This window comes from Olea europaea, chromosome 15 (assembly GCF_002742605.1).
Source record: "Olea europaea var. sylvestris chromosome 15, O_europaea_v1, whole genome shotgun sequence".
Taxonomy (NCBI): domain Eukaryota; kingdom Viridiplantae; phylum Streptophyta; class Magnoliopsida; order Lamiales; family Oleaceae; genus Olea; species Olea europaea.
In genome coordinates this window covers 10,425,009-10,447,027 of record NC_036251.1, presented here as the reverse complement: position 1 = coordinate 10,447,027, position 22,019 = coordinate 10,425,009, and the positions used below count along the sequence as shown (strand labels likewise).

The 22,019-nt window shown below is 35.0% G+C and overlaps 2 protein-coding genes across 2 annotated transcripts; both read left to right on the top strand.

Annotated features, from left to right (window-relative positions):
- The first annotated feature begins 1,637 nt into the window (after window positions 1-1,637).
- On the top strand, window positions 1,638-16,129 carry LOC111410118 (synaptotagmin-1-like). The gene is made up of 12 exons (XM_023040323.1): window positions 1,638-1,987; window positions 3,144-3,242; window positions 3,339-3,389; window positions 3,496-3,619; window positions 12,414-12,532; window positions 12,652-12,753; window positions 13,206-13,280; window positions 13,933-14,009; window positions 14,108-14,354; window positions 14,445-14,789; window positions 15,238-15,369; window positions 15,650-16,129. Exons 1-12 carry the CDS (start codon window positions 1,877-1,879, stop codon window positions 15,779-15,781), a joined length of 1,614 nt encoding a protein of 537 aa, XP_022896091.1. The 5' UTR covers window positions 1,638-1,876; the 3' UTR covers window positions 15,782-16,129.
- A 491-nt stretch (window positions 16,130-16,620) lies between these two features.
- On the top strand, window positions 16,621-21,334 carry LOC111410119 (L-ascorbate peroxidase 3-like). Its single transcript, XM_023040324.1, has 9 exons — window positions 16,621-16,882; window positions 17,034-17,158; window positions 17,457-17,506; window positions 18,550-18,615; window positions 18,783-18,831; window positions 19,849-19,931; window positions 20,107-20,186; window positions 20,275-20,377; window positions 20,926-21,334. Exons 1-9 carry the CDS (start codon window positions 16,629-16,631, stop codon window positions 21,115-21,117), a joined length of 1,002 nt encoding a protein of 333 aa, XP_022896092.1. The 5' UTR covers window positions 16,621-16,628; the 3' UTR covers window positions 21,118-21,334.
- Window positions 21,335-22,019: the final 685 nt, after the last annotated feature.

Sequence of the window (22,019 nt, the reverse complement as noted above, 5' to 3'; positions counted from 1 at the left end):
CCTTATATGAATCATTTAATCCCATTAGAAATCTCATTACCCAGTTCCTTTGCTGGTTTTCAATAACTGATTTCAATCCTCCACAAGTACAATTTGGAATTGATTCATAATTCATTAAGGAGAGTCTTGTATTTGGAGAAATAAACACTCACCATATCCCGACTTTGAATCAAGGTAGCAATCGCTTGTTTCATTTCATAAACATCTGGTGTATTTTGTTGTCCCAGTTAATGTTCCCGGTCCAACCAAAGTTCACGAGCTGTGTCTACATATTATGTGCAGGAATTGACGTCAATGGACATGGTGTTCTGCAACCAGGCTATCACTATGTCATTGCACCGGAGCCAGTGTTCCATCAAGAAGCTACTAGGATTTGTTGGTTTAGATAGGCTTCCATCGATGAAGCTAAGTTTGTTTTTTATTCGAAGGGCTCTCATGATAGATCTTGCGCAGGCATAGTAGTTAGTGCTATCAAGGACATGGGTTACCAGTATTGCTCCTGAGCTGTCGTTTCCACCAATGTAATAGGAACTGCAAGTTTCACTAGGATTTTGGAATTGCAAGATTGCTTGCTAATGGATTTGTGTTATTTAGATTAGTATTTGGGTTTGAATTTGCATTTGGATTTGTTAAGTCTATTGTAGTACTATAGGCATCATCCATATCTATGGCTATGATACCATATAACAAAATGAAATAAGAAGCAAGAATAATATAGAGGTAGAGAATTAGAGGAAGAGTGATTCCACTCATAAAACTTGTATGTCAATTGAGTTGGTACAGCCACATATATATACAGTCACTTAGAAGAGTCTAGAAGGAAAAAAAAATTATTCCACTAACTATACAAATAAATCTAATTTGTTACCCAATTTAACGAAAAGAATATTCTAAAAGAAAATGCTCCTAATTGATCCACCTGCACAATTCACTCATCCTGTCATCATTCATGAGTGTATTTTCCATGCTATGATTTTTCTCCTGCTGATTCATATTTCCTTGCTATTGTTCCTCATCAATTGAGTTTGATGGTTTTAACACTATCCATCTTGCATTATCCCACTCCACAGGGTACCCGGACAAAAAAAAAAAAAAAAAAAAAAAAAATTATTTTTTAAAAAAAAAAAAAAAAAAAAAAATTATTTTTTAAAAAAAAAAAAAAAAAAAAAAATTATTTTTTAAAAAAAAAAAAAAAAAAAAAAATTATTTTTTAAAAAAAAAAAAAAAAAAAAAAATTATTTTTTAAAAAAAAAAAAAAAAAAAAAAATTATTTTTTAAAAAAAAAAAAAAAAAAAAAAATTATTTTTTAAAAAAAAAAAAAAAAAAAAAAATTATTTTTTAAAAAAAAAAAAAAAAAAAAAAATTATTTTTTAAAAAAAAAAAAAAAAAAAAAAAAAAAAATTATTTTTTATTTTTCAAATTTAAAATTTGTTTACAATCCCAACCAACTTCCAAAAGTACCAATCAATCCGTTACCTTAGCTATTTAGTATTTAAAATTTGTTCTTAATTTGGGCCCCCAATATGGGCCCAAAATCTAAATATACGTGTTTTTGTGAAAAGGACGTTGCCCACTTTATACATTTTCTCGATTCTCGCACATGGGGTACGTGTCTACGTGATGTGCAACTAAAATGACATTAAAGGGCACGTGGTTGAAGAACAAAACGTCATTTCTGACGATTAATCGAAAGAAATCTCGTTTTTATTTACTTGGCGTGGCTTACGTCGGTCTCTGATGGCTGGAGTTTAACTGTGGGTTTCCGGGAAGATTTTTGATTGAATTCAGTTGAGCGTTGAGAATTTTTGTGTTTCTGTGAAGGGTTGTCGTTGATTGAATTTATCTGGTAAATTTCGAAGGGGGGTAGTTTTGGGAGATGGGTTTTTTTAGTACTATACTGGGTTTCTGTGGATTTGGAGCTGGGATTTCAACGGGGCTGGTGATTGGTTACTACCTTTTCATCTATTTCCAGCCCAGCGATGTTAAGGTGATCTTTCTGTCCCTCACACAAACAGGAACGCGATTTTTAGGTCATTACTATGTATATGCATGATGTATCATATGTATAATGCATATATTTCTGTTTTCTTTAGAATTCATTTCATTTTCTATTTGTTGAAGGCTGCAGTTGGTTAATTATGCCTAAAATGGATAAGAAAGTAAAATTGGTTTAAGATCGTAGCAGTTTCAGGAATTTAATTACCCTGTAATAAGTTAGTAAATTGGTCTAATACAAGAATCATGTCCCGCTGGATAGGTTTTTTGGGACTACGTTCAAAATTTTAGTGCGAATATTCAAATATACAAGGGGAAAGGGAAAATGAAGTGGAACTTCTTCATTGTTAATTTCTATGTACACTTGATTCTTCGTAATTGGTCGCAGTCATATACATTTGTTTTAAATTCATTGGAGGAGCCACAGAAAAGAGGAGTGATTGACTTGGCATTGTGCCATTTATATAGTGTTTCTGTAGAAGCACAAGTGCCTAGCTATCTACCTTGTCTGATGTGTCATTGGTTGAAATAGCTCAAATGATAATGAATGGTGAAATGACTATTTATAGCATTTTCTGAGTTATTGCCTTTTTCACACTGCAGTAATGGCTAGGAGCTTTCCATTTATTTCTTCAATTGTTTTTCCAATTAGTGAGAATTGAGAACAGTTATAAATGAAGGATCATACAATCTGTGAGCTGCATCACTCGATAATGACATCAGGTGTATCTTGTCTTCTGATTATTTAAAGAAACCAGAGATGATGAGCCTTGTTACAGGAAATTGAATACAAAAAATCATCTCGTTTCGTCAGGAAAAACACAATGCTTTACCCAACGGGCTAAACAGAGCCTATCATATTCGGCCATGCTTCTCGTTTAGTTGACAAGACTGATTTAATCAGTCTTTGGAAATGTTTTACTATTTCACGTAGAAATTCTTTTCTTGTAGAATGTTCCTTTTTAAGGGCCTCTCTTAGAAAGCTATAAAGATGTGGTACATGAACTTTCTGATCTTTCATCTTCTTAGTTTTGGAATCCCTTAGTTGTTTATTAATGGAATAATCATGTAAGGAAGAGAGCAAATCTCGATAAGTTGGTATACAACAGAAATCTTGTGTAAGGTTTTCTAACTGTTCACTTGATCAGGATCCTGTTATCCGTCCTTTGGCTGAGCAAGACTCTCAAAGTTTGCAGCAATTGCTTCCTGAAATACCCCCGTGGGTGAAAAATCCTGATTATGATCGTGTATGTATTTTGTTATATAATCACTTATATTGCATTCTTTTCTTCTTCTCTATTGCCGTTAATGTTTATTACCTTGCTTTATCTGCTGGAGTGAAGATTGACTGGCTTAACAAGTTCCTTGAGCTTATGTGGCCTTACTTGGACAAGGTAATGTTTTTGTATGTTGCTTCTTTTGTATTTTTTAACTTTATTTATGACTTACATTTCTCACCTTTCTGCATCAAATTCTAATGCTTAAAACATTTCCGCACAGGCAATTTGCAAGACAGCAAAAAATATTGCGAAGCCTATTATTGCTGAGCAAATTCCAAAATATAAAATTGAATCTGTTGAATTTGAAGAACTAACACTGGGTTCTCTGCCACCAACTTTTCAAGGTAAGTCAAGCAATTACTATTAATTTGGCTAAATTTTTGTTTTATATTGTAATCCATTTCATCACAAATCAGAATTGGTCTCGAAATTAAATGGACATGAAGATATATCTTTCTATGGGCTAAAAGACACCAATGCTTTGCAATGTAATGTGCTTGCAAAACAACTATTGCTAAATAAAGGATTAAAGATATGATAAAACAGGATCTCACATCAAGAGCAGTATTTCAGCTGCTAATATACTTCTTAATACTAGTGTAATGCAATAGATGAAAGCCTCCTTGTTAAAAGTGTCTTGAGCTATATTTTTCCCTTTCACGCCTTGGCTGTTAGCTAATGTACCATGGAGAAGTTTCTTTGTAGCATTCTAGGTTATCATGAACAGTTTTATGTCCAAAGCTTGTTGCCTTCTTCATTGGGGGTTGCAGGGGCGCTTAATCTTTTGAACAATTTTGAATGTGGAGAGAGTATGAATTAGGTGCAAACCAGAATCTCATGGTGGCAAATTCAAGTTTTTCTAAAGAGGCGACAATTGTCACGTGGTAAAGGACACTGAAAGAGGAAAACAATGGCCTTTTAAAGTGGATTTCAAGTGCAATGGTTAAGTTGGAACATGGAAAAGAGTATTAGAATGAAAAGATTCTGGTCTTTCAGTGGTGCTAGATTTGAAAGATCTGGGAATTTTTTATGTTCCCCACCATCTTTCCACGAATATCATGTTTCTTAATGTTGAAGTCAGTGATCTAGGAGACTCCTGCTTGAGAATGTTGAGGAATTGGTATTTGTTTTCATTTTTAATTTGTTAAATAAAGAAGAAATGATTTGATGATTTCCTTGTATTTTGTTTTTTCTTTATTAGCTGTATCAAATGGGTTTGTCTATTTGATGTTATGGTTTACTTGATGTCATTATTGATTCAAAATTTACAAGTTTAGGATACCCCTTCTGCATCCTTTTTCCTGTGTATGATGTTTTCAATCATGAAAATGTATAGTGCAACATCATTTCTCACTTGGAAATAGAGGTGGCGTTTGGGGGAGGGGTAAGCAAAGGAATCCTCCTTCCTCTTTCTTCCTCTGCTTGTGTGACGACTCAAATCCTTAACAGTTTGAGTGTCACTAAACTAAACTAATTGAAAGAATATTCAACATAATCGTATAAATTATTTAAGTACTTAATTAAAATTCAAAAAATGTAATGAATTTAACAAATTAACTTGGAACAAGAGATGTCTTAAAACATTTAAAATCAAATGAAAGTTTGACAATTTAATAATTCTATTATTGAAATTATTGCCACCATAAGCCATTTTCGTGTCGACTGCCTTGAATCGTCAATTATCTGAAAGTAGAGACATAATGGAGTGAGAATAAATTCTCAATAAGTGTGCGTGGATAATCAATTCATATATGAATTTCTATGCAAAATTTATAACTTGCATAGGGAGACATGAAAATTAGACCGAATTTATACATAACATGGACCAAATATAACATAGCCGTAGAAATGTTACATACATAAACATTAGCCACCATAAACACAAAGTACAACTTACACTTTTTTTGTTAGACAATCCAAAATGATAAAATGAGTTATTGTTGAAGAGAGATCCTTGAGCCGTTTGTGGGGTTGATTATTCCCATGTGATTGTATAAGTATACGACTATATTTAATATCAAAATGACAAGAAAAAGAGAGGAAGTGGAAAGACAAAGTTATAGAGGGAGAGAGGGAGAGTGTAAATAACTATTGCGGGTTAACTCAGTGTTGGATTTGTCTCCTATTTATAGTGAAAATTTTTGAACATATGTGGAAAGGTGAAGGGAAATGGCTAGATGTTAGGCATGGTCAATGCTTAAATGGTGTGTTGTCATGGAAATGATGAAATCAATAGCTTAAATTGTGTGGTCAAATCAATTACATTTAACTTAAAACTAGGTGCATGTGGTCAAATCAATTTCTTTAGCTTGAAATGTGGTGTGAATAATGCATGTGGTCGATGAATCATCACTAATCAAGACTAATTAGCATATTTACACATGTTTTATGCATGATTTCATCTAATTTCCAAAATAACTTCTACTTGGCCCCCAACTATTGGTTAATAATTGATAAGGTCATTTAACTTTAATAATAGCACACTTAAGTTATAAAATTTAAATTTAATTCGCAGTAAAAAAAAATAAAAATTTGGGACGTTACAATCTACTCCCCTTAAAATAAATTTCGTGATCGAAATTTACCTTGGAATTCGTCGAAGAGTTGTGGGTACTTGTCTCGCATTTCCACTTTTTGCTCCCAAGTAGCTTCTTCAACTAAGTGATTATGCCATCGTACTTTTACTAAAGGGATCACCTTGTTTCTAAGTGTGTGAAATTTTTGATTGATAATTTCGACGGGTAGTTCTTCATAACTTAAACCGCATTGTAATTCAATTAATTGATGATCCACTACATGTCTAGGACTTTCTGAGCATGGATACGTGAAATACATTATGTACTACTAAGAGTTCAGGGGATAAGCCTAGCAGATATGCTACACTTCCGACACACGTCAAGATTTCGAATGGGCCAATGAATCTTGGTTGCAACTTTCCCTTTTTACCGAAGCGTAATATTCCCTTCGTAGGTGCCACTTTAAGGAATACTTTATCACCTTCAAGAAATTCCAAATCCTTTCTTTTCTTATCTACATAGCTTTTTTATCTATCTTGAGCCATTTCAATATTGTTATAAATCTTCTCAATAGCTTGTACAGTCTGTTCAATAATCTCTGGTCCCAAAAATCTTATGCTCACCAACCTCGTTCCAATGAATTGGTGATCTGCATTTCCTCCCATACAGTGCTTCATAAGGTGCCATATTGATAGAGGTGTGATAACTGTTATTGTAAACAAACTCAATTAAAGGTAGATGCTTCTTCCAATGTCCACCAAACTCTAAAACACACGATCAAATCATATCCTCTAATGTTTGAATCGTTCGCTTAGATTGACCATCTGTTTGGGAATGGAAAGTTGTACTAAAGTTCAATATAGTTCGATGTGAACATTGGGTCTCTATCCGATATGATTGAAACTGGTACACCGTGTAACTTCACTATTTCCTTAACATACAACTGTGCAGATTGGTCCACATAAAATGTCATGCGAATCGGTAAGAAATTATCAGACTTGGTTAATCGGTCAACGATAACCCAAATAGCCTCTTGACCTTTTACAAATTTCGGTAAACCTACAGCAAAGTCCATCGTCACATGTTCCCCTTTCCATTCTGGAACATCTAATGATTGCAGCAATCCTGATGGTCGTTGGTGTTTGGCCTTCGCTGGTTGGCATATCAAACACCTTTCGACATACACTGCTATGTCCTTCTTCATTCCTCTTCACCAAAACACCGCTTTTAGATCCCGGTACATTTTGGTACTTCTTGGATGCACTGAATATGGAGCAAAGTGAGCTTCCTCCAATATTTCCTTTTTCAACTCCTCGAAGTTTGGTACACATAGTCGACCCTCATGGTACAGTGCTTTATCGTTAGCTATGGTGAAGTTCTTTCGTTTTCTTGCCTCTATCTCAACCTTAATAATCTCCAAGGACTGGTCGCCCTTTTGATGACTCTTAATTCTGTTACAAAGTGTTGGTTGGAATGATAATGCTGTCATTCGAGCCGAATCATTAAGCGGAGTCGTGACAATCTCAAGACTTAATCTCTCAAACTTCTTCCATAAAGGCTTTTGTGCGGTTAACATCGCCAGTTGACCCTTTGTCTTCCTGCTTAAAGCATCTGCTACCACATTCGCCTTGCCTGGGTGATAATGGATTTCACAGATGTAGTCCTTCACTAACTCAAGCTATCTCCTTTGTTTCATGTTCAATTCTTTTTGATTGAAAATGTACTTAAGACTTTTATGGTCAGTATAAATGTCATACTTGCCCCCATATAGGTAGTGCCTCCAAATTTTTAGAGCATAAACAACTGCAGCAAGCTCTAAATTGTGGGTAGGGTAATTCTGCTCATATGGCTTTAATTGCCTTAACGCAGAGGCGATCACCTTGCCTTGCTGCATCAAGACACATCCCAGACCATGATTAGGCGCGTCACTATAGATTACAAAACCTTTTATCCCTTCTGGTATGGTTAACACCGGCGCATTCACCAATCTCTGCTTCAATTCTCCAAAACTACTCTCGCACTTATTGGTCCAGTCAAATTTTGCACCCTTATGAGTTAATTGTGTTAATGGTCCAGATATCTTTGAGAATCCTTTGATGGACCTCCTGTAATATCCGGCTAAACCCAGAATACTGCGAGGAACATTACTCGTTCCAACCAAAATTCACATTTCTTAAATTTTGTGTACAATTTCTCCTCCTTCAAGATTTTTAGGACAATCCTTAAGTGTTCCTCATGCTCTTCTTTGCTCCTTGAATAAATTAGGATATCATCAATAAATACAATGACAAATCGGTCAAGAAAATCATTAAAAACACGGTTCATCAAGTCCATGAATACCCCTGGAGCATTTGTCAACCCAAATGGCATAACTATAGACTCGTAGTGACCATATCAAGTCCTAAAAGCCGTCTTCAAGATATCATCTGTCTTGATTCTTAGTTGGTGGTATCCTAATCGTAAATCAACTTTGGAAAATACCACTGCACCTCGAAGTTGGTTAAACAAGTCCTCGATTCTTGGAAGAGGGTACTTGTTCTTAATAGCAATCTTATTCAGTTCTTGATAATCGATGCACATCCTCATCGATCCATATTTCTTTTTGACAAAAAGTACTGGAGCTCCCCATGGTAATACATTGGGTCAGATGAATCCCTTCTCTAGCAATTCTTCTATTTGTGCCTTTAACTCTTGTAGCTCTTTCGGTGTCATTCTGTAAGGGGTTTTAGAAATAGGTACGGCATCAGGGATGAGATCGATCGTAAACTCCATTTCTCGTTTCAATGGCATGCTGGGTAAATGATTTGGGAGAGCTTCTAGGTATTCTCGTACCACTCTAACTTCACCAACTGTCAACTTTTTATCCCCTTCTTTATCTATTGCTGATATAAGGAGACCCATGCTACCTCCTAGTTGTAAGATCCGTGGTGCTTGTAATGATGACACAACATTGGGCAGGGACCCATTCTTAGTTACTGATAATCGAAATTCTTCTTCTCCAGGTTTTTGGAAGACCACCTCCTTCTCGAAACAATGCATTGTCGCATGATTCTTGGATAACCAATCCATCCCAAGAATTACGTCGAAATCATGTATATCTAATACATAAAGTTCCATCTCTAAAGACCTACCATCGATTTCTATCCTTGCCGCCTTAACTATATTATTTGTGCTCAGCACATTTCCAGAGGGTATAGACACTTCTAAAGGTAAACATGCAGGTATAATATTCATATCTAATCTCCTTACGAATTTAAGGGATATAAAGGAGTGAGTGGCACCAGAATCAGTGGCACCAGAATCGATTAATACATAGGCATGTAAGTTGGATATTAAAACATTACCTGCCAAAATATTACGATTCTGAACCTCTTCATGTTCGGTCAATGCAAAGATTCTTGCTTGTCCCTTGGGTGCATATTCCTGCCTCTGCTGTGCGCTTCCTTGTTTTTGCTGGATCTTAGGGTAAAACCTGACCATGGGCCTTTGTTCTTCACATTGAAAACATGTGTTTGTCCCTAAGAGACAAGCTCCCAAATGGTGTTTCTTGCATTTGTTGCAAAGCGGAAAGCTCTTATTGTTATTTTGAGTCAGGTCTCCTTTGCCTTTTTTACCATAGTTGTGTTGTCCTTTGCTCGTGCTATCTTCCCATTTGCGCTTTTCCATATGCCCATATAGTTGCTTGTTCTCCCCACTAGAGCGGCTTTTGAAATATGTCATTTGGGCCTTTGATAACACTTTATGGTGGTTCCTAGTTCAAGCACACCATTGCCTGCCTTAGATCATCCCTTAAACCTTGTTCAAAACGTCTTGCCCTTTTCTCCCCGTATCCACAAAGCTAGGGGCATAATGAGATAATTCTTCAAACTTTCGTTCGTATTCAGTAAGAGACATTGAACCCTGAGTCAATGTAATAAACTCAGCCTCCTTTTGATTTCGGACACTTGTAGGGTAGTACTTCTTCAAAAAAGTTCTCCTTGAATTAGTTCCATGACCACATATGTACGCGAGCCCTTGACCTTGAGGTTGAATCCCACCAGCGCATGGCACCCCTTTACAGCATAAATGTTGCACATGTAACTTTCCTAGAGTCTGGGCAGTGAATGAGATCGAAGATCCTTTCTATCCCCACCAACCAATCTTCTGCTTCCAAAGGATTTAAACCACCCTCAAAAGTTAGAGGGTGCTGTTTTCTAAATAGTTCCACGACAACAGCAGCTGTGTTCCTTGTGTCATCTGTACCTATTGGTGTTTGTTGCTGTGGTGGTGGCGGCATTGGTTGTCGTGGTGGTGGTTGTTTTGGCACTGTTGCCTGGGCAAAGTTACGCATCATGGCGAGGAATTGCTGAGCAAATTATGGGTCAACCCCGTTAATTTGGGGTGTTCTGGTTGTTGGGATTGTTTAGCATTTCTTGTTCTTCTACCTCGGGGTGTCATAGCCTTAATGAATAACATTATAATAAGTAAAGACGGAAAAAAAATCTATCTATATATTATTATTATTATAAATAACTTTGCAAAATTGGAGTTTCTTGAAAGAACTTCTTGCAATGGGGTTCTATAGGAATTCTTGGAATAGATATTTCTAAAAATATATATATATATATATTATTTTTTATATTTTGCAGTATTGTTCTTTATCTTGTTGATTTGAATAAAGCTCAACTAAAAGGCTTCCAGGGAAGAAGGAGGGTCACAAGTGGACCGCTTAAATCCCAAGTTCTCCTTAGACAGTTTAGGTCTTTTTGACAAAACCTTTCAATCTTGCAAATACGCAAATCAAGAAAACTTAAACAATACGTCAAAACTAAAATTGTCTAAAATTTAAACTTTTATTTATTCATTATCATTTTCTTACTTGACATATCCTAATTTAAAAGCTTTCTAAATTCTTTTGTCACAGTTCTCAACAACTAAATTTAAATAATGGTATAATATATATCACATGCCTATTTCTATCATTTTGAGTACTTTAATTCAATAAAAACATGTTTATGTCCTCCTAATATTTTATGCTGCTACATGTAAACAACTAACTCGCAATATTTTTTATTTTTATAGCAAGTCATACTTATTCATGCTTTCATAAATTGCATTCTTTACATAACCAATAAAATCATATGTGCATATAAGCTAAAGATTTGATGTATAGTGATGAAACTTATGAGATGCCTAATTCGAGGAGTGACGACTTGGAATATGGCTTGGCATGTAAAAATCATTTAGTTCTTATTAAAACTTATTTCTTTAAAACTAAACTTATTTCGACTTAATAATTTAAAGAATAGTATTTGAATTATAAAATTTCTTGCAAAGCCAAAAAAAATTAAAATACACACACACACACACACACACACACACACACATATATATATTAAAAAATTTGAGTCTACAAGAAAGTTAGCTTGCTTTGATACCAATAGTGACGACTCAAATCCTTAACGGTTTGAGTGTCACTAAACTAAACTAATTGAAAGAATATTCAAGATAATCGTATAAATTATTTAAGTACTTATTAAAATTCAAAAAATGTAATGAATTTAACAAATTAACTTGGAACAAGAAATATCTTAAAACATTTAAAATCAAATGAAATGATAGTTTGACAATTTAATAATTCTATTATTGAAATTATTGCCACCATAAGCCATTTTCGTGTCGACTGTCTTGAATCGTTAATTATCTGAAAGTAGAGACATGATGGAGTGAGAATAAATTATCAATAAATGTGCATGAATAATCAATTCATATATGTATTTCTATGAAAAATTCATAACTTGCATAGGGAGACACGAAAATTAGACCGAACTTATATGGTGCTAAATTTTCGTGCATGGAGCTAAATTTTCGTGCATAGCGCTACCAAACTCCGGCCCATTCTTGATAAAATATACGTAACATGGACCAAATATAACATAGCCGTAGAAATGTTACATACATAAACATTAGCCACCATAGGAGAGTGTGTAAATAGTTGTTGCAGGGTAACTTGGTGTTGGATTTGTCTCCTAATTATAGTGAAAATTCTTGAACATATGTTGAAGGGTGAAGGGAAATGGCTAGATGTTAGGCATGGTCAATGCTTAAATAGTGTGTTGTCATGAAAATGATAAAATCAATATCTTAAATTGTGTGGTCAAATCAATTACATTTAGCTTAAAACCAGGTGCATGTGGTCAAATCAATTTCTTTGGCTTGAAATGTGGTGTGAATAATGCATGTGATCAATAAATCATCACTAATCAAGACTAATTAGCATATTTACACATGTTTTATGCATGATTTCATCTAATTTCCAAAATAACTTTCTATTTGGACCCTCAACTATTGGTTAATAATTAATAAGGTCATTTAACTTTAATAATAGCGCACTTAAGTCCTAAATTTAAATTTAATTCGCAATAAAATAAATTTGGGACGTTACAACTTGGGAAGTATACTTACTCTCATACGTACATCCCCAGATCCCCTTCATGTGCATAGCTTGCACCTATTCTATTTTCTCTTGTTTGGTAAGTGTGTGTGTTTTCGATTATTTTTTATAGCATTAGAGAATATGTTGCAATAAGTATGTTGAACTCTCTTCTATTGTTATATAAACTGCCAAAACATTTCATGGCAGGTATGAAGGTCTTTACCACTGGAGAAAAAGAATTGATTATGGAGCCTTCTCTGAAATGGGCAGGGAATCCTAATGTCACACTGGGTGTTAAAGCATTCGGTCTAAAAGCAACTGTTCAGGTTGTGTGGTAATCTAAATGCTATGAGATAGTCTGTTGCTGACTTTTATCTTTGATTCTGACAGTTTTAGACTTTTTGGTTTAGTTTGAAAATACGAATTTGTAATTTGAATGTTTCAGGTTGTGGATTTGCAAATCTTTGCTCAGCCACGCATCACCTTAAAGCCCCTAGTTCCAAGCTTCCCTTGTTTTGCTAAAATCTTTGTCTCTCTCATGGAGAAGGTACATGATGGTATTTTTAAGAATCAATTGTAATGACACAAAATATTTGAATCCTGGAGCTCTCTCTCTTTTAATAGCTTAAGAGTAAGAACTTTCATGGAAAGTATTGAATTTCCAAGACTCGGTTAATATACTCTTAAATATCTTTAAACGCATGCTATGACTTATCACGAAGAATTTGTTCTTGCAGTATTTTATTTATGTTATTAATAACTTGAATGTATCGACCAAAATCTTAAACAAATTTGTGTTACAAATGGAATCAAATGTTGTAAGACTGGCTGAAGAAACAAGTTTAGTACGGCAATTGTTGTTTTGTTTTATTAGTTTGTATATTGTTTAGAATATGATATGTCAAGAATACACATAAGATGGATTATGTCGAGACACAAGTCAAAGTTGGTACAACTGCTTGTTAATTTTTCTCTTGAATGGCATATGTTGTTTTGCAGCCACATGTTGACTTTGGACTAAAGCTTGTTGGGGCTGATCTCATGTCAATTCCTGGCCTTTACCGTTTTGTACAGGTACAATTCCCTTTCAATCAATTCTATTTAAAAGCATATGATGTCTTATCTTGAAAAAAAAATATGGCATTTGAAAATAAAACGGATAAGAGCAGTGATTTCACTAATAAAAGGCTGTGACTCAGCTGGAAATATTGGATGCATCAAAATTTAGAATTTATTCTGCATTGAATTGGTATTCAGAAAACTTGCGCATGTGTGACTGGTAAAAGAGAAGGCTATTCCTGGCTCCATGTGTTCCCAGTTTTTAAGTGAATGTTTGGCTAAGCTTATAATGTTTACATATAAGTAAATATTTTCTAGAATGAATAACTTTTAATTGGTGAAACTTAGAAATAAGTTACTTCTTTTCTTAGCAAGGTAAGAGTTACTTTAAAAAAGGGTAACTAGTTTTACTTACAATTAAGTAAAGTAAGTCACCGTGTATGGTGACAAGAAGTTACTGAAAAGGTAACATTACATTTTTCAAGCTTAGCCGAATATGTTTGTCTGTAATGTCTTTTATCCGGAATTTCATCAGCTTAAACGAGTTTTATGGGCATGCACCTTTTGTTCCTCGACATTTCTGCGCTATGATTGTTTTAACCGGTTTAATTCTGCTATTCATCAGATCACATGCATGATAACATTTGTGTGAATCTCTTCTCTTCAGGAGCTTATCAAAGATCAAGTTGCTAACATGTATCTGTGGCCTAAAACCCTAGAAGTGGAAATTTTGGATCCAGCTAAGTATGTTTTTCTTATATATAGAGATAATAAAATTGGAAAAACTTGCCCTCGAGAGGGTCTTTCGTACACGCACTAATTAATTTACTCTGGACCTTTAGAGCTATGAAGAAGCCTGTTGGGATTCTCCATGTGAAGGTTATTAGGGCAATGAAGCTGAGAAAGAAGGACTTATTAGGTGCATCAGATCCATATGTGAAACTGAAAATCACTGAATCTAAGGCTCCTTCAAAGAAGACTACAGTGAAACATAAGAATTTGAACCCCGAGTGGAATGAGGAATTTAGTATTGCTATTAAAGATCCAGAATCGCAGGCACTGGAGCTTATTGTTTATGACTGGGAACAGGTATAAATTTCCCATTACAGGTTGGAATTTGTTCTCTTTTTTCTCCTGGTTATTCTCCTGTGTAACCAAGCTGTTTGTATTACTCCTCAGGTGGGTAAACATGACAAGATGGGTATGAACGTAGTTCCTCTGAAGGAAATTGCTCCTGATGAGCCGAATGTCATGACGCTGGATCTTCTCAAGAACCTGGATAAAAATGATTCTCAAGATGATAAGTTCCGTGGACAGCTTGTGGTAGAGTTGACATACAAACCTTTCAAGGAGGATGATATGTCGAAAGATCTTGACAAACCATTGCAAAAGGCTCCTGAAGGCACACCTCCCAGTGGAGGCGTACTAGTGGTTATAGTCCATGAAGCACAAGATGTTGAAGGAAAGCACCACACTAACCCATATGTACGTGTTATTTTCAAAGGAGAGGAGCGGAAAACTAAGGTGCGTAACTAACTTCTCTTGTGCTTTTCCTCACTTCACTAAAAGAAGAAGCTCTTTCCGCTCTTTTAAACTGGTTGGAAGTGCAGTTATAAATTGTTTTATCAATTCTAGTGACCAAGATTCACACACTGTATATCTTCTGTAATTCATGTTCATATGAATATTACCTCTAGCAATTAATGACATGTTTGGTAGGGAGGATTGGATAACACTCAACAGTTAACATAAAATGGGAAGTTAAAATTTAAAATGACCCCCCTTGGCTTGGAATTATTATGGATGTCATAAACTGTCAACATTTGCAGCTAAAATAAAGTAAATTCTTTTGTTTTCCTGGTTCATTGATAACAATCCACCATTTGTTTAACTGCCCACCATAACCTTTGCATAACTGTAATTGTCTCTTACACGACTTGATGCTTGCATATAATTTCTTTTGTTGCAACAGCATATAAAGAAAAACAGAGATCCAAGATGGGAGGAGGAGTTCACATTCGTGTTGGAAGAACCTCCTTTGAAAGAGAATCTACGTGTGGAGGTACTCAGCACCTCAACAAGAATTGGCCTGCTGCATCCAAAGGTATATTGAGCACTTTTCTTGCACCACTGACCAAATAATTGCTTAGATCAAAATTTTGTATTTAAATTCAAATAAGAGAAACGATGGCCAGAAGCCCAATGTATGCAAAATGAATGCTCATGAATATTCCATTGCATTAATATTATGTATCGATGGTGCAAAGAAGGCTCAATACAAGAAAGGTTCCGTTAAGAGAAGTTACTAGAATTCCTTGCCATTTACACCTGCTTTTTATGGTGACTAAACTGTATGTATTTCATCATTTTGTTTTGAAATTTAGGAAACATTGGGCTATGTCAACATCAATCTCGCAGATGTTGTCAACAACAAAAGGATCAACGAGAAATACCATCTCATAGATTCAAAGAATGGAATGATTCAAATCGAGCTGCAATGGCGTACATCATCTTGAGGCCGATCCTCTCAAACAAAAAATCACCTCGAGCATGGGGAGAGATTCGTGTGATGACAAATATACTGTCTATTTTAGTCATGGTCATAGCAAAATCGTTGTATGTTTCATATGTAAGTAATTGAGGCTAAAGCTTGATGTGAGGCGAATTACTGTATTTTCATTTTCTTGCTGCAAAATAAAGTGGTATGTTGTCTGAAAAATGTGGGAACCCCTTTTATCAACCAATCTTCATAAAAATTATTCTGATCGTTTTTCAACTCATTACATGTTGAAATCACTGGATGGTATGTAGAGTTTGTTGATGTTATCGCGGTATTATGTAATTTCACTAGGCTTCGATTTTCACATTGAATGCATGTTATGGTTGTGTTATTTGTAAATCACGGCTTACAGATTTATTTATCAACAAATGATGCAATAGAATTTTAATTGAGTCGAAATCTCATAAATCGAATAAAAAAAAACTTATCGTTTTCTTTTAAACATCACATCAATCTGTAGAATATTTTGTAAATGGTAATATATAGCAAGTATTTTCCTACAAGTGATCACTATAAGGAGATGGGATCGGGTTCTTTTCACTTAAAAAAAAAAAAGAATTCAGTGGCCCATTGTTTCGCTTCTTATGCTATATTTACACCGATCATATTGGTCGATTATATTTCTCATGATAATTTTTATATATTTATAATTTAGTCCATGTTTGATACAAATTTTTTAATACTCATTTTTTCATAAATTCATTTTTAATAATCGTACGTTCTTTCAATAAATAATTTTATAGGTGGATTAATAATTAAAAAAAATTAATTTCATATTTGCAGCACCGTCTATTCTGAAACCAATGAGCCCAAACAAAAAGCCCAATACTCTAGTCATCATTTTCAGGCACCCTGCTCTTCTTCTCCTTTATTTATGTGTCAGTCGTTATTCAAATTATCTTATCTCATCGTCGTCAACAACAGAATCGATTTTCAGAATTCCAATGGCGAAGCCTATCATCGATACGGAGTACCTTAAGGAAATCGAAAAAGCTCGCCGTGAACTCCGTGCTCTTATCTCCAACAAAAACTGCGCCCCTATAATGCTTCGCTTAGCGTACTCACTCACTCACTCACTCTCTATATCTATATCTATATCTGTATCTATATCATATCTATTTATCCATCTAATTACTATTTTTTTTCGGTGTTTCGGAAATGATCCAATTCAAGTTAATTTCTTGGTTTTGCTTGTATTAAATCTAAAGGTGGCATGATGCGGGGACTTATGATGTGAACACGAAGACCGGAGGTCCCAATGGTTCGATTCGCAATGAGGAGGAGTATACTCATAGCGCTAACAGTGGACTGAAAATCGCTCTCGACTTTTGCGGTTAGTTTGCTCGTTTTCACGCTTTAACTTTTGTTTGACTAAAATACTTTTTGTCTATTATGTAATAGTAGCTTTTATGTGCTGTAATTTATTGAATAACTACAATTCCTTTATCTATATAAATTTCATTCATTGTACTACTTGTAATTGAAAAAAAAAAAAAAAATACCATTTTGGTGGAAGAAATTTTTGCGAATTTGATTGTCTAACATAATTCAGCCTATCTCTAGCAAGAAATGACGTACATTTTATATTGAATGGAGACATTTCTAATGGGTTTCTTGGCTTCTAATTGCAGATCAAGTAAAGTTTAAATGTCCGAAGATCACATATGCAGACCTATACCAGGTAGCTATTGCAAATCTTGAACAAAGAGTCAGTGGGTTTCCATGCAATTTGTCAATTTGATGCGTGCGAAATTGTTATATTTTTCAATTTGTGAACTTGCTTTATCCAACATCTATCTTACAATTGACATAAAGGATATAGCATGAGCTTATGACCTTGATTTACTATTCATAATTTTTGTGATATTGAACGAGTATTGGAAATTGATTTAATGAGACTTATACCTTTGGTACACTAGTTATGTTTGCCTGTTGAGATGATACTAAGCAAAAAAATGATACTTAGAAGTTTTGGAGAGAAATAATAAGTTTATTAAACACTTATTCACTGCTGGTTATGATATATTAGCTGTTTTTAAATGTGTAGTTTACTTGAAAAATAGTTGCTATAGAAGTACTGATTATCAATGATAACAAGAGAGTTGGTAATTTTATATAAGAATTGGATGACTAGAATATTGAACACTATAAAACTTGATGCTATCATTGTGGTCAAGACCAGGAGGAGAATTGACAATGGTTGGATTGAACAAGATAGGAATTTATGGATCAAACAGTTGAATTGAAGCAGATGCTGTATGATTATCATTATATTCACTCTATTTAATGATTCTGGGCAATTCACCTCAGTAATTACAATCAGTTTTGGTGTGAATTGAGTAGAATCTCAATATTGAACTGTGAACCATATAACTTCAATATCTTTGGATATTTTGGCGTAACTGTCTAATTTAGCACCTAAAATTTGCCTTTCAAAATGTGTACATAAACCATCTTCCCCTGAGTTGGTGCCATGTGCACGTGAAACATGTTGCTGCATGTTTTATGCCAAAGATCATTCATTTAATTTCGTTTCTGTTATTTTTCTGAAGGCATTGACGTCCCTTCTTCTTTTTTTTTTTCCCTTCCTTCCTCTGTTTTTGTTTTTTTGTATTTTTTTGTTTTGGCATGCTGCATTTCACAAACATCTTCCTGGAAAGAAGGCGCCTACTGATGTATAAGTTAAGAGTAAACTATCATGCTAATAACTTATTTTGACTGTAGCTTGCTGGTGTTGTTGCTGTAGAGGTAACTGGGGGGCCCACAATTAGTTTTGTGGCTGGTAGAAAGGTATGCCAATCTGTCCTATAGATAGAAATCAATTAGTTTTGTTCCACAAATGTGGCTATTCGTGCTTTGAAATCAATTTCTAGCCTACCTGGATTTCCTTCTATTTGCATGTTATATTAATGGCAACAAGAACAGTGTTGACGCTAGATATCTTGCCTTTTTTTCAGCATTCAAGTGCTTCTCCTAAGGAAGGGCGACTTCCAGATGCTAAAAAAGGTTTTTGAGTGAATCTTCTTTAAGATAAAGATCTCGAAATATCACCTCTTCTCCCCTGCTTCCACAGTCCTCCGCATCAAAGAAGAAAGTTCCTAAATCTGAATATTTGCGTTGGCATTTGGTTTTCTTTATTTCCTCTTTAAGAATTCTGAAATTTCAATTTTCTTACCATGTAGATTTTCTCATCTACTATTGATTTAATTTGGCAACTCAATCGAACTACTATACCTGTTGTTGCAGTAGTTCTTTTGGTTCATAGTCATGGTTCATCATGTTAAACATATAATTATTTTATTTTCTAGCATTCATATTCTTTTATACAAAGGTTCAAGGATATTAACTTCTTTCAGCTGAGGAATAGTGCTTGTCTTGAATCGATTAAGGTAGTGCAACGAAGCAGATTTTTCATTTAGTTGACATTCACCTTTTCTTTAATTCACCTTTTCTTTCTCTTCATGTTCCCTAAATGTCAAGTCTGCTTGGCACTTATGGGCTGGGCCACACGTGCTACAATGGCAATTACAATGGGAAGCATGGTTGTTCCGTACTACAGCCCTTGTTAAGTGCTGTGGTGGTCTTATTTAGTTTCATTTTTATTCTTTCAAAACCATTCTTTTGGGTCTCCTACATTCATAAAATCTTTAATATTAGTCATAAAGAGGACGGAGAGGGAGACCCAATATTATACCAGCATTTCTTTTGGTTCATCAGTCATCCAGAGGTGTATATTCCCATTGTACGTGGATCGGTATCATAAGTCATATCGTTTCGACTTTTTCGGGGAAATCTGTTTTCAGACTTGGCACAACTTTCGCTTGATATATTGCTTTTCGAGGGTCATTTTTTCGTGCTCCGCTCAAGTCTCAGCTTTAAACTAATAGGATTATGTTATTTGTGATACTTTTGTGAAGAAGACTGCTCACTTAAAGCATTTTGGAATTATTGTGTATATGTTCAGTACTTTGAAAGATGATTTGAAGTTTTAATCTTACATATTCTTTTGTTTTTTGATTCTAGGCGTGCCACATCTGAAGGAGGTATTTTATCGGATGGGTTTATCTGACAAGGACATTGTGGCACTATCTGGTGGCCATACCCTGGTAATCTCTATTCTTTGCATTCTTGCATTGACTGTTAGACCACTTCCAAAGCAGTAAAGGGTTTATCATGAAATCAAACAATTTTATTTTATTTTATTTTATTTTATTATTATTTTTTTGGCCATCGAATGTAAAATTGGGAAATCAAAATGAAACTGATATTAGGGTTATGCAGGGAAGGGCACATCCTGAGAGATCAGGCTTCGATGGCCCTTGGACTAAAGAGCCATTGAAATTTGACAATTCATATTTTGTGTAAGCCTTTTGGATGAATTCATCTTATTTTATTCCGTTTTCTTAATTTTGGTTCTTTTAAGCTTTTCTCTTTTATATCTGATATCAGGGAACTACTTAAGGGGGAAAGTGAAGGGTTGCTTAAACTACCAACTGACACAGCTTTGCTGGAGGATCCTGAGTTTCGGCGTTATGTTGAGCTGTATGCTAAGGTAATATGGAGTTCAAATGCATGATTAGTGCAACATTATTGTCATGTTGTTATTTGCAGTCATTTCTCAATGATATGGTTTACTAGTACTTCTAAATACAAAATACACGGCCTTTTCTCTTTGGTTTCCTGGTGCAATTTCCACACCTGGATGCGGTGCTGTTGTCTCTTCACCCCCCCCCCCCCCCCCCCCCTTTTTTTTTTGTATTGTGGTTTACTTTTATGAATCTAAAATTCATAGAAAGGAAGAAGGAGAAACCGTCCCGTACAAGTAGTTGGGTATAACGGACATGCCAAAGTTCTTCAATGGAACATATAATGCATGTGTTTTGCATAATAAGCTCGAAGTTTTTTTGCTCCGGTTAGAATATGATTTTAATCTCTTTTTGGTGGTGCATCTTGGGGGTTAATTCATTTGGCAGCATAAATGGTGTGAATTTATGGTTTAAAGCGCCAAATGCACACGACTATTTTCTTCAATGAACTAATTCAGATGACGGTTAATCATTTTGTGCTCATTTGATAACTTGAAATTGTTGGCGTGAGCAGGATGAAGATGCCTTCTTTAAAGATTATGCAGAATCACATAAGAAACTTTCCGAACTCGGATTTACTCCTCCCTCTGGTTCAAAACCAATTATAAAAGATGGTACTGTACTGGCACAAAGTGCTGTTGGAGTTGCTGTGGCTGCTGCTGTGGTGATCCTGAGCTACTTGTATGAAGTCAGGAAAAAGAAATAAATTGGGATATCAATAATCATCTTCAGGCTATTTCTACCTGGAGCACTGTAGTTTATATTCACGCAACATATCATATGTTGAAATAACTCAACAAAGCTTTATGCGGACACCAGATGAATTAGTGGAAAATTGCATAAACTTGTTGGTACATGGTGAAATAATACTGTATTGGCTCCTGTTTCTCTCTTGTTTGTTAATAAAGGAAGTTGATTTCAGATGGGACCCTGCCGTACCCTATTTGTTGGGACAATTGCCAATCAATGAGATTGATGGGACAATAAATAATTGCTACAAATTGGGTTGGGAAGGTTTACTGTATTATTGTGTGGTTCAAGCTACATATATATAAAGAAAAGGAGGGTATCATACCTTTGTCTGATATTGATCTCTTGCCCCCAATGGGCAAGCGAGAAGTTTTTATCCGACACCACTAAGGGTAGGAGATCAGACTTGCACCTTCATCTTGCTAACTTTACTTTATACCTTAGTTAATTGATGCCATTCTTTTACGATGAAGAGAGTTGCCAACAACTACTCTCCTAAACCAATGTCACACTCACATCTAGAAGCAACTAGGGCCTCTCTCTCGTACGTTAGAGAGAAATCGTATGTCTGTATTTAAATTTTGTCTGCATTATTTTCTTTACAAGTGCATATCGTCCTATTCTTTATCAAAAATCTTAATATGCTATTTCTGTAAATAGGTGACGACGACTTTTTGTATTTAGTGTACATACATGACCCCCCAAACGAAGTCCGGAAAGAGCCGACATTGATGCTAAAGCATGCTCTACCAAGACTATACTTCCAGATCCCACTGGTTTATAGTACAAACCAACCCCTCATCTCTACCCCCCTCAAAAACAAAAAAGAAAACGAAAAGAAAGAACAAGCAAAAACTA

What these genes read in the sequence shown, in the direction of transcription:
- LOC111410119 (XM_023040324.1), top strand. Translation starts at nt 16,629, where the DNA reads ATGAGCCCAAACAAAAAGCCCAATACTCTAGTCATCATTTTCAGGCAC. An exon ending in CCTATAATGCTTCGCTTAGC is followed by an intron (nt 16,883 to 17,033) that starts GTACTCACTCAC and finishes TTAAATCTAAAG; the next exon opens with GTGGCATGATGCGGGGACTT. An exon ending in TATCTGGTGGCCATACCCTG is followed by an intron (nt 19,932 to 20,106) that starts GTAATCTCTATT and finishes AGGGTTATGCAG; the next exon opens with GGAAGGGCACATCCTGAGAG.
- LOC111410118 (XM_023040323.1), top strand. Translation starts at nt 1,877, where the DNA reads ATGGGTTTTTTTAGTACTATACTGGGTTTCTGTGGATTTGGAGCTGGG. An exon ending in TGTGGCCTTACTTGGACAAG is followed by an intron (nt 3,390 to 3,495) that starts GTAATGTTTTTG and finishes ATTTCCGCACAG; the next exon opens with GCAATTTGCAAGACAGCAAA. An exon ending in GAAATTTTGGATCCAGCTAA is followed by an intron (nt 14,010 to 14,107) that starts GTATGTTTTTCT and finishes CTGGACCTTTAG; the next exon opens with AGCTATGAAGAAGCCTGTTG.